We start from the raw sequence: 12,335 nt of genomic DNA on the forward strand, positions 1-12,335 counted from the left end.
GATTCGCAAACGGATCCGTTTGGTCATGATTCGCAATCGGATCGGATACGGAGCTCGCGAACGGACAGAATACGGATCAATCCGAATAATGTACTGCTATTTACTAAAAACGGTTCGCGCAACCGCGCGCGAACGCGGAGCGACCGTACCGGATTGTTCGCGAATCACCTGTGAGGAAACGTTTGAAAATTATAGCTGTTTTCTTCAAAAAATAAAGATGTGGTTATTTTTCGACGGCTTCAAAAAGCGGCTCGCATTTGATAGATTGATAAAAAAATTTCAGAGTATACTAACCAAAAACAGAGCTTTAATTTTGTAGTTGACACTTTTTTTGTGAAATTTAAGACTGAAGAGATATGCCACGTGGAAGAAGGGGATCCTCAGAAGGCGCGTCGGCGCACTAGCGGTGGTGGGCCCGAAGGAACTCACACTTCCACGTTTCATATCTCTTTTAGGTCAAATTTCACAAAAAAGTTGTCAACTACAAAATTGAAGCTCTATCTTTGTTTAGTAGACTCTGAAATTTTCAGACAAATTCAAAGAAATTGGACCACTTTTGTAGGGCTTCAAAGTTGGCGATTTTCAGCTAAAAATAGTTAAAATCAAAAAGATACTGTATCTCAAAAACGAGAATAGCTATCATAAAACGGTTAACTAGAAAAATGAAGCTCATAAAATTTTCTACAATTAACTCTTGTTTTTAAAGTTTTTTGACACAATTTTTTGTATTTTCAGGAAGTGCTAAACTCCCAAGAGCTACTTGGTGACGAGTTGGAAATGTTTGCCAAAAAGGAAACCCAAAAAGAAGTGGTGGTCCCGAAAAAAGCCGGTGAACCCCTGGGAATTGTTGTCGTGGAGTCTGGATGGGGGTCCATGCTACCTACCGTAGTCCTTGCACACATGAATCCCATCGGACCGGCCGCCCACTCGAATAAATTGAATATTGGAGATCAAATCATCAATATCAATGGAATCTCGCTCGTTGGATTGCCATTATCAGCTGCTCAGACGCAAATCAAGAATATGAAAACTGCGACGGCGGTCCGGATGACGGTAGTGTCTACGCCGCCCGTGGTGGAGGTTAGGATACGACGACCGGATACCAAATACCAGTTGGGATTCTCTGTGCAAAACGGTGTCATTTGCTCTTTATTGAGAGGTAAGGAAACTTTGAAATTTTTAAATTTGAATTTGGCGCGCTAAGAGCTTCAAAATAAGTATAAACACACCTAGACTTATAAAATTGGGTCCCACCGCGAAAACTACAATAATCCTCAAACTTTTTGGAAAGTAGCTATTTGAAAAATACTCATTTTGAAGCTCGTAACAAGCGAAATCTGAAAAAATTAATTTTCTTCAAACTGTGCCAAAAATTACTGAGATATTTTGAAAATTTGAATTTTTCACAAATTTCAAAATGAAATAGATCATAACTCGCTTGGTTTTGACTCAATTTGAGTAAAACTTTTTTTGTTCAATTTTGTTCATTGTGAACTTCAAAATGAGTATAAACACGCCTGAAATTACAAAATTGGGTCCCACCACGAAAACTACAGTAATCCTCAAAATCTTCTAAAACTAGTCGTGTTTATACTCATCTTGAAGCGCCTGGCAAGGCAAATTCAAAAATATATGTTTCAAACAACTCAGATCCAAATTTAATGAGTTGTGATCTTAGCAAAGTTAAGAAAACGTTGCCTTTAACTTACGGATTACTGTAATTAATTACTGTACAAAGTCTTAATCAAACATTTTAGGCGGTATCGCTGAACGCGGAGGAATTCGCGTCGGACACCGAATCATCGAAATCAACGGCACGTCGGTGGTAGCGGTGGCACATGATAGGTGAGGCTAAAAAATCGATAATTCTGAAAAATCGATAATTTTTCAGAATTGTGAATATGCTCGCCACGGCGGTTGGAGAAATTCATATGAAGACGATGCCGACGTCAATGTTCCGATTGTTAACGGGTCAAGAACAACCACAGTACATTTGAGAAAATCGATTATCGATTTTTTTTCTTTTTTTCTTTTTTTCTCTCTTCCCTCTCCCAACACCGCACTTTCTCTGTGATAATCATGTTTTCTTTCTTTCTTCTTTTTCTCTTTTTTTTAAAGTGAAAATGCGCTCTATTGAGGGTTTTGAAATTCTCAAAAGAGCGCATTTTCTTCTTGAATTTCAGTTTCTAGGTGATTCTCTGCGAGTCCACATTGCCATGTTTTTTTGCTCTTTTTTTCGAAATTTTCAGTTTTTCCAAAAAAAATTCATTCATTTTTTTTCAATTGGTCACAATCGGGATTTCTCTTTCTTTTTTCGTCTTTTTCTCAATTTTTTTTGAATCTTCGGTAATTTAATAAAATAGATTTTTTTTTCAAAAAATTGGTTTAAACATTTTCAAAATTTAAGAATCCTGAGAATCCTATGAATCCAAAGAATCCAAAGAATACTGAGAATCCTAGTAATAGTGGGATCCCTAACTTTGATCCAGTTTATCTCGGGTCCTCTGAAAGATATCAAAAAGTGGTTAACTGATAAAATGTTTATCATAATATCAGCAATATTTCATCAGTTGATCACTTTTTGATATATTGTACAGTAACCGAGATAATTAGGTTCAGAAGAAGCAATCTTCTTAAGGAGATTCGCACCTTTCAAAAGTGAAAATTCAATAATTATTCAAAGTTGATTTTAAAAAATTCGAAAAATTAAGAATATCGAATTTCAACAAAACGAAAACGACTACGTGATTTTTTTTTTCAGAAACCCACGACCCTAGATGCCCCATTGACCTCAGGAGGAATACTATAAAAAAAGAGGAAAGTGTAGGGAAGAATCAGTTCTCCCTGCTCTGGGCTCCAGAGGAGGTGACCCGCGGGATCCGGGAACCAGACCCAAGGGGTCCTGGGGTCAGTCGGCGGCTACAATCTTCTGGCTAGACTATGTAAAATCTAGGTCGTGACCCAAAAAATCTAGGTCATGTTCCGAAAAATCTAGGTCACGACCCAAAAAATCTAGGTCACGACCCAAAAAAATCTAGATCAGGACCCAAAAAAATCTAGGTTACACCCAGGACCCAGGTCCCGGTTCCCGGCCACAAGACCCCAGCATCCCCCGGCTCCCCCTCTCTGGATCCCAAAAAAGGGAGAACTGATTGTTTTCCCCGCTTCCCTCTTCCTTTATAGCACTCTTTCCAAGGTCAATGGCCTAGGGTCAAGGATTTTTGAATTCTTTTGAAAATTGGTTTTTGATCACGTTTAAAAAATTATTGAATTTCCACTTTTGAAATCTGTGAAACTCCTTCCAAAAGGTCGCTCCTTTGAGCCCAATTATCTTGATTCCTGTGAGAGATATCGAAAATTTGTCAACTAATAAAATGTTGGTGATATTATGTTAAACGTTTTATCAGTTGACAGGTTTTTGATATGTTTTGAATGAGCCGAGATAATCAAGCTCAAAGCGCATACATTCTTTTAGAGTATAAGTTACCGTAACTTCTCTAATGGAATTTCGTGCCCAATTATCTCGATTCCTGTTAGAGATACCACAAAGTAGTGAACTGATAAAAGGTATTTCATAGTATCGCCAACATTTTATCAGTTGCCAGATGTTTGATTTCGTTTCTCGAAACTGAGATATTCAAGCTCAAAATGGAGGCTGCAAGGTGTGAAGCTCCTTTAAAAGATTGCTTCTTTTGAACCTAATTATCTCGGTTACTGTAAAAGATATCAAAAAGTAGTCAACTGATAAAATGATGTTTATTATGATAAACATTTTATTAGTTTACTACTTTTTGATATTTTTCACAGGAGCCGAGATAAACTGGCTCAAAGTTAGGAACCCTAATATGACGGGTTTTCTTAAAATTTGGTATCATCTGAAAATGGCAATTTTTTGATGTAAAAAAAATCAAAATTTCAAAAAAAAATGACATTTTTCTTAAAATCAGAACCTCAGAATTCCAGAATTTTCAAAAATTAGATTTTTCAGATTTTCGATTTTTTTTTTAGAATTTCAGAATTCTCTATAAAATTGAAATTTTCGATTTTGCGAACAATTTTTGAATTATTCGGCATTATTTTTCTAGATTTTTGGGGTTCGGAGACTTTTTAGAATTTCTCAGAAATCTTAAAATCTCAGAATTTTTAATTTTCGATCGATTTTCTTAAATACCAATTATCAATTAAACGAATTTCATTTTGATGAGCACACAGCGAGAGAAAAGAGCAAGAGACGAAAATATTTAGAAAAGAGACACAGAGGGGGGGGGGGGGAATTTTCCGGGAATTGGGAATTTAATAGTTAAGAATAAAAATCGATAAAAAGAGAGGAAAACATGACATATTACTACTTTACAAACACACACATATTTGATGGACGGGGGGCGGAGCTTATTGGGGGGATGTTACAGTAAGAAAAGTGGGGCGGAGCGGAAATTCTAAAAAACCCGTTGTAATAGAAAAAAGTATGAAAAATTATAGGGTAATTAAGGGATTATTTTAATTATAAACGAAAAAAAGAGAAAAATAAAATTTGAAAAAAAATGAAAATGAGAGATTCAGGGTCAAAATTACGATTTTCAGATGATTTTTCAGAGCATTTTCATCACGAAATCTCTCATTTTCGCCACACAAAAAAGGGGGAGACCCGAAGACACACATATGATAAAATGGAATAATCAATCACAATATTAAAATCATTCGAAAAAGAGAATTTAAACCGCCACGACGGTGGTTCTTGGCGGCATAATGCCCATGCTCAAAAACGAGATCGTCTCCTCGGCATTCGGCTCATTGAGGTGCTCAACAGTCATGTGAAATGCCAGCTGGGAGCCTTCGTGCGAGACGTATTCACACAATGGGCACTTGATGATGGAGCCAGATCGTTTGACAATCTCCTCGGGCGTTGGAGCCGCATCGGCGTTCTGAAATTCAAAAAAAAGTTAGGAAATGCTTAGGCTCCGCCCACTATTCCCTGAATTTTTTTGGGCAATTTCAAAGGCTTTTTAGGTTTAAAAAAATGCATTTTTTTCTGCTGAAAATTGCTGAAAATTTATTCTGAAATCTAAAAAAATATAAGCGTTTAGGCTCCGCCCACTTTTACCAAAACTTTTTCGGGCAATTGTAAAGGCGTTTTTAGTTCAAAAAATGCATTTTTTCGGCTGAAAATTGTCACCTCGCGGGTTCAAAATTAGCAAAAAGAGTCTCTAATTTTCACTGTCAAAAATATTCTGAAAAGCAACAAAATGAATTTCTGAGCATTTAGGCTCCGCCCACTTTCAGATTCTCGACACATAATTTAAGAGATTTTAAACTATATATCACGGAATCGCACAGTGTGCAAGTGCGCTCCACTGATAGCCAAGAAAAATTCCGCATTTTTAAATTTTTCAGCAGAGCGTATTCGCTTTTTTGAAGGCAATTTTAAGGCTTTTTTCGTCGGAAAAATCTTAAATTTCAGACAATTTCTATGAGTTGAAAATTCTCAATTTCCACAGGCGCCAAAAAGTTCACCTTTTCAAGCCTTCAGACGTTTATTGTCTGTGTGTCCTACCTCCGGATTCTGAATGTGTCCGTGCTCGATGCGAATCTTCGTCGCTTGAATAATGCCGCGAAGCGTTTGATCCTTGACCGAGTGATGGTGCATTTGGTGGAAGTCGACGACCGACTTGCACGCGTCCGAATAGTCGCAAATCTTGCATTTGTACAGTTGATTCCATCCGTGACGATCCAAATGCTCGATGAAGACGCTCTGAGTGACACACTTGAACGTGCACTTTTTGCAGTGCTTCGCATTCTTCGCCACCATCAAATGCTTCATTTTCGGCCGTTGATACTCGGCTTTCGGCGGTTGTCGCTTCATCGAGACGCGAATTCGATTGATCAAATGAACGCGATGAATCGCCGTGTGCTCTTTCAGCTTGTGCTCCGTGGTCGTCTTGAACGAGCAACTCGTACAGCTGTACCCTTTCACACCGTGCGGAATAGTGTCTCCCTTCCGTTGATGCTTCTGAAGACGTGGATTCTTCGCGTGCCGCATGTCCTCGTCATTTCCGTCGTTGTGCACTTTCAAGTGTTGAATTAGAGCCGTTGGCGTGATCGTGTTAAATGTGCACTCCGAGCAAACGAATGGGCGTGTCGGTCCGTTCGGCGAGTGGAAGAATCGGTGGTTTTCGAGAATCTTCGCGTCCGGCGATTCGAATGGACAGTCGGGGCATTTGATTGGTGCTGAAAATGAGAATTCGGGGTTATTTTTCATGTTTGACTCCGCCCCTTTTAGCAACTATGGAGCATAGTTTCATCTATTCTACAATTTCAGAGTGTACTAAAATTAATCTAAAAAAGGCCTTAGAAGTCATTTGGCCTAAAAATTAGACTAAACCGCCAAAAACTGATCAGGTACAGCCAAAATTGGACCGAACATCGGTCTAGATCGGGCCAGAATGTCTTAAGCTTGGCCTAAAATAGCCTGACATGGCTAAAAATTCTAGGCCGTTACTAGGCCCTCTCTGAAGTCATCAAAAATCCATTCAGGTAAGCCCAGGATGGCTTTAAATAGGCCTAAAATATCCTAAATTTGGCCCGAAATTCCTCTAAATCGGCTCGAAATGTCTTGGAATTGGCCTTAAAATTTAGTTTATTTCTAGGCCCGAAATTCGGTTTCGTTTCCAAAGTCCAAAATCAGTCTAGAAAAGCCTTGACTAGGTTAATAGTAGGCTTTAAACGGTCTAGAATTGGCCTAAAATTTACGCTGTTTTAGAATCTCAATTTGGTCTCCTAAGCCCAAAATCAATCCATATAGGCCCAAAATGTTTTAAAATAGGCTTAAAACGACTTAAATTTGGCCCAAAATAGCCGAAAAAACTCACCATCAACACCAAATTCGTCTCTGAGCAAATTGCGAATCTTCCAGTGTCCAATATCCATCGGATCCTCGTCCTCCTCCATCGGCTTCACAACGTTCGTCGCTTCTCCATCCTCCTTTCCCTCGTCATCCTCCTCCATCTCAGCCAACCTCATCAGATTCGACGAGCTCGACGACGGCGTCGCCTTTCCAGACCCGTTCTTTGAGAGCAGCGAATAGTTGATCTTATTCCTGGAGACTCGTTCTGAGAGCTGCCGCGTCGGCTCGGGATCCGGCGATGGTTCAACCGACGTACGACGTCTTTTTTGAGCTGGAGAGTTGTAGATTCTGAACTCCTTATCCTCATTCTTAACCTTGTTATATCTTGATGGTCGTTTGGAGGAGGATCTTGGCACTTCATCCTCGTCATCCTCTTCATCTTCATCTTCCAACGATTCTGGATCCTCTTCTGGAACCTTCACCTCTTGCTTCTCTTGCTTCTCCGCCTTCTCCAACTTCCTCTTCTGCACCTTTCTCTCCCCAGCCTTGTTATCCGGCCCCCCGTTCAAATCAGTTAGCGACGATACCGGCCGCCCATGATGGTCCACTCGCTTCACAAATGGAATCTGTTCCGTTGAGCCACCCATAGCCAGATGGACCAGAATGTGCTCCTCGATTTTCTTGGTATCCAGCGAGCTATACGTGCAGTTCGAGCAGATGCTGTGCTTCGGCACACGACGATGATAGCGAGCATGACGCCAGAGGCATCCAATGGATACTGTGGTGTAAGGGCAACGAGAGCAGTTGTAGATGCGGTCCTTGCCGAATCCACGACGCGTTCCAATTGGGATTCCTTGATTGACAACGATAGGATGGGTTGCTCCTGATCCATTAGCCAACGAGTTGTTAACCACTAGATGCTGTTTCATATGATCCTTAAGACTAACAGGACGGTTGGTGGTGTATGTGCATTGAACACATCTAAACGATTGCTCTATATCGTGTCGCTTCTTATGACTTCTCATATCACCACGATACTTCGATGTGTACGGACAATCAGTGCACGCGAATCCTTTAATCGAGTCAATCATTTTGCGAGTGAACGGCTCGCCGAGCTCCGGTCGCTTCGCCTTCTCCGCCAGACACCATTTATGAATGGATTTGAAGAGATCCGTCTGCTTGAACTCTTCATGTTCCACATGCTTCGCCTTCTCTTCGTCTGTCTTCATCGCGTGCTGCTCGGCCGCCAACTTTGCCGCTTTTTCAGCCAAATCCACGCGATGCATCTCTTCATGCGCCTTCATCACCTCCTCTCCTCGCGCCGTCCATGAGCACATTTTGCATTTGATCGGGTCGTTGGTGAAGTGCTTCGCGTAGTGTCGCTGGCAACGGTTCATCGATGGTGCACGGTAGGGGCAAACGTTGCAGCAGAATTCCACCATTTTCAGTGCGGCAAACTCTTCTGGGGTTAGATTTGCTAGGGCTTCGGGGCGGAAACTGGAAAATTAAGGCTTGTTTAGGCTTGGTTTTTAGGCTGTTTCAGGCCACAATTCTAAACTATTTTAGGCCGTTTTTAGACCATTTTATACTTACTTTCTGACCATTCTAGTCAATTATTGAACTATTTTAGATCATTTCTAGACCATTTTAGACCATTTTCCGAATATTTAGATCATTTCTGGATCATTCTAGATTTTTTTAAAGCCATTCGAGTCTAATCTAGTCCATTTTTGGATCATTCTAGACTATTTTAAGACCATTCTAGATCATTTTTGGGCTATTTCCGACCATTTTCCGAATATTCTAGACTATTTTGAGCCTTTCTAGACTGATCTAAACCATTTTCTGCCTATTTTGGACCATTTTAGATCTTTTTTCTGACCACACTAGACTATTTTTCAATCATTCCAGACCATTTTCGGGTCATTCTAGACCATTTTTCAATCATTCTAGACCATTTTTAGACCATTCTAGTCTAATTTTAGACCATTTTTCAATCATTTCAGACTATTTTCAACCATTTTAGATCATTTTTCGACCATTAGATTGCCTCCAGCTTTATATTTTTTCTAGTCTAGTTTTCAATGATTTTCGACTATTTTAGACCTTTTTTAGCGAGTTCTGAACCATTTTTAGCAGTTTCTAGACCTATTCTCGATCATTTTAGACACTTTTTGGACCATTCTAGCCCATTTTAGAAAACTCTGGACTATTCTAGACCATTTTTGGCTCATTTCGGACCATTTTTGAGCCATTCGAGTCTAATCTAGTCCATTATAGCCCATTCTAGACCATTTTCGAGCATTTTTCGACCATTCTAGATAACTTTTAGCCCATCGAAAAATGACCTTAAGTTTAGGGCCTATTCTAGACCCCTTTTCAACCATTCTACGCCTCTTTTCGACGATTTCTAAACTCACATCGAATCAAACGGCTCATCGTCGACGTCTTCGTCCTGCTGAGCGAAGAACAGCATCTGGCGCATCGTCGGTGCCACGACTGGCACTGAAAATCTCTTTTTTGGTTGTGCTGTGAATTCAGAGGCACTCTTACCGTGAGGAAATTTCATTGGCGCTGTCACAGCCACAGCGTTTGACGATGACGGTTGGGAGTCGTCGAGAACAAGCAACGGAGGAGGAGGTGGAGTCGCACCGATTCCCGTGAAATACTTGATGTAGAACTTATCGCCAATGGCTTCTTTGAGATAGAACGTTCGATGGAATCGATTTGGAGCCGTGAGGTGGTTGGTCATTTTGTGAGCACGAAGAGCACCGAAATTGGTGGTACGGTAGCCGCAAGTGGAGCAAAGGAAACGATGGAATGGGAAGGCCTTTTTCTGAAATGCTGTCGTCTAGAGAAAAGGCCTAAAAAGCCTAAAAGCCTATAACTTACCGCTCCATGCTTATTGGTCTTATGGAAAATCAACTGAGTGATCGACGTCGTCAAAAAATCGCATTCTCCAATGTTGCACTGCTTGTGTGGGACACCGTCAATGATCCGGGTCTTGTGAGATTTGATTTGAGCCTGGAAATAAGGAATTTAAGGATGAGCAATCCTAAAGGTGCTCCTGGAGCTCTAGAATCTTCGTCTAGGCCAAAAGCGGTCTCTAGAGCCCTAAAGAATATAAGGATGAGCAATTCTAGCTGATACTTGTGCTCTAGAATCCAAGTCTTGGCCTGAAAATGCTCTACTAGAGCTCTGGAGCCATCCTGTAGCTGAGAAACTCCTAGACCTTCTTCTAGAGCTCCAGTAGAGCATTTTCAGTTCATTTTCAGACTCGGTCATTCCTCTTACCTTAGCGATCAACCCAACTCTCGCTTTCGACGTCAGTGGAATCAAAGGCATCTTCTCTTCCGGCACGTCTTCTGATTCCTCCTCAACCTTCTCGATTTGAAGCTCCGGCATCTTCTCCGACGCCTTCATCTTATTCAACTTCTTCAACTCCTTCTGCTCCTTCTTCTCCTTCTCCAGACGCTTCTGCTCCGGTGACTTCTTCTCGTACTTCCTCTTCTTTGGCTTCTCCTCCACCTCGAGCTTCGGTGGCGCCTCTTCCTCCTCCATCGTCACGTCTTCAACCGATGTGTCCAGATCCTCCGGCTCTTCACCAGTACTCGGATGATTTGGATCCTCCACCTCTTCAATCGTCACCTTTCCATTCTTTTTATTGATTACTTTCCGACAGAACTTCGGTTGTCCTAGCAAAGGTTTCGAGTGAAGAATGTAGTGCTTAGCAATGAATCCCCTCTTTCGACACATGAAATGACATTCGGGCTCTGGACAAATGTATCCCTCATCTAGAGTGTGTCCACGGAAGTGTCTCTGAAGACGTGTGACCGATGAGCAAGTGTACGGGCATTTGGAGCATGGGACGCCGCGCTTCGATGTCTCCTTCTGAACGACCGGAGGTGTCTGCTTCTGAACTACTGGTGGTGGTGTCACCGACGATGGTGCAGATGTCGTTGGAAGAGATCCACGTGGTGATGGTGTGTCTTCTTGAAGCCTTCCGGAAGCTGTGGTGTCATCCAAAACCGGCGGCAACGCATCCAGAATCGGCAACGTCTTCTGCTGCTGCTTCGTATACTTGCGTGGCTTCTTCTCCTCCAGCTTCTTTTGTGTTGGCTTTGAGGTTCTTCCCGATTTGCGAACTGCAAGATGGTCTGGAGACTCGGAGACCTCTCTCTCCTGATCCACTTCCCTCTGCTCATCTTCCCGCTCCAAAACCGGCGGCCCATCGTCTTCATCCTCCTCGTCTTCTGGATTCTCAGCATCCAGAAGTGGTGCTGCCTCATCACCATCATCATCGTGACCTTCAGGTGCTTCCGGCAGTGGCTCCACAGACAAATCTGGAGCCACCAGAGACGCTGTGGACGTTGACGAGTCCATCGAGGTGTTCTGGGCCTCAGGTGCTGGCGCCGAATCCGAAGAATCTGAAGCCGGAGAGCCGGCAGACGCAGCGTCAGGGGCCGGAATTGCTCCAGCAGTCGTCACTGGTGAAATCTGGGGACTCAGCACACCGAACTGCTTATGAACGTTGTTGTGCCACGTCAGCGATTTCAGTGTTGCGACGAGAAGCAGCACAGCTCACACTTAAACTCCTTCCGCTCTTTGGTGTGCATCTTGGCGTGGTTGGCTAGGCTGGACTTGGATTCGTAGCGCGATGGACACTTGTGACACGCGAATGGACCGCTCATCTGGAATTTCTTTTTTCGGGGTTTTAGACTCCGCCCATTTTTGATGATTTTTGGGTTTCTAGGCCGATCAATCTTGTGGCCTACGAATTCGAAATTTTGGGATTTTTACCGCGTCACAAGCTCAAGCCTTTTCCGGTCTCATGTGGCCTAGAAACCCAAGATTTCTAGGCCACCACAATATAGCCGAAGCTTCAATTTCCTGTGGCCTAGAACTTTGGATTTCTAGGCGGCCTAGAAACCCAGGACTTCTAGGCCGTGAAAAAGGAATCTTGTGGCCTAGAATCACTAAATTTCTAGGCCACCAGAATAACCAGCTTAGAGACGTTGTGGCCTAGAAACCCAATTTTTCCTACAGTAATCTCACCTCCACCCAATTATCATAAGTATCCTGTTGATATCCGTGAAACACGGCCGTACTCCTTCTGCTACGCCGTCTACCATCCGATCCTGCTCCTCCACCAGTTTCCACATTCAACTGCTCCGCATATGCTCCGCCTCCCGCTTCTGAATCATCCAAATCGTCGTAGGCATCGTCGTCGGAATCTGCGACTTCGCCGTAGTCGCGCTTCCGACGCTTCTGATTGTTTCCATGGGCGGCGGCGACGACGTCAAGTGTGAACTTTCGACGTTTCGATCGTCGGAGGCTATCGTCAGCCGATGCTGCTGCTGCTGGAGCTGAAGGCGTCACTGGAGCCGATGAAGTCGTCGGAACAGATGACATCGATTCTGAAAGAAGGGGGCGGAGTTTGGTGTGCTGTAGGAGAGGAGAGAGAAAAGCGATGAAAAAAGAGAAAAAATTCGGT

General features: G+C 42.5%; 2 protein-coding genes across 3 annotated transcripts in view; one reads left to right on the plus strand and one right to left on the minus strand.

Annotated features, from left to right (window-relative positions):
• The window catches only part of Cbr-lin-10, a gene marked incomplete at both ends in the record, with an annotated part of 23,871 nt that extends 21,874 nt beyond the window's left edge, over nt 1–1,997 (plus strand). For both annotated transcript variants that reach the window (XM_045236115.1, XM_045236606.1), the window contains 3 exons: nt 736–1,159; nt 1,758–1,845; nt 1,892–1,997. In XM_045236115.1, the coding sequence (XP_045100844.1) occupies nt 736–1,159; nt 1,758–1,845; nt 1,892–1,997 (618 nt within the window). The remainder of the gene's footprint in view (nt 1–735; nt 1,160–1,757; nt 1,846–1,891) is intronic.
• A 2,715-nt stretch (nt 1,998–4,712) lies between these two features.
• On the minus strand, nt 4,713–12,253 carry Cbr-spr-4 (the record flags this gene model as incomplete). Its single annotated transcript, XM_045237025.1, is given in 9 exon segments — nt 4,713–4,922; nt 5,552–6,225; nt 6,867–8,338; nt 9,262–9,677; nt 9,734–9,865; nt 10,136–11,359; nt 11,427–11,444; nt 11,464–11,604; nt 11,897–12,253. The coding sequence occupies 9 exon segments, from the start codon at nt 12,251–12,253 to the stop codon at nt 4,713–4,715; spliced, it is 4,644 nt and encodes a 1,547-aa protein (XP_045094684.1).
• Nucleotides 12,254–12,335: the final 82 nt, after the last annotated feature.

Source organism: Caenorhabditis briggsae, assembly GCF_000004555.2.
Source record: "Caenorhabditis briggsae complete genome, chrI, whole genome shotgun sequence".
Lineage (NCBI taxonomy): Eukaryota > Metazoa > Nematoda > Chromadorea > Rhabditida > Rhabditidae > Caenorhabditis > Caenorhabditis briggsae.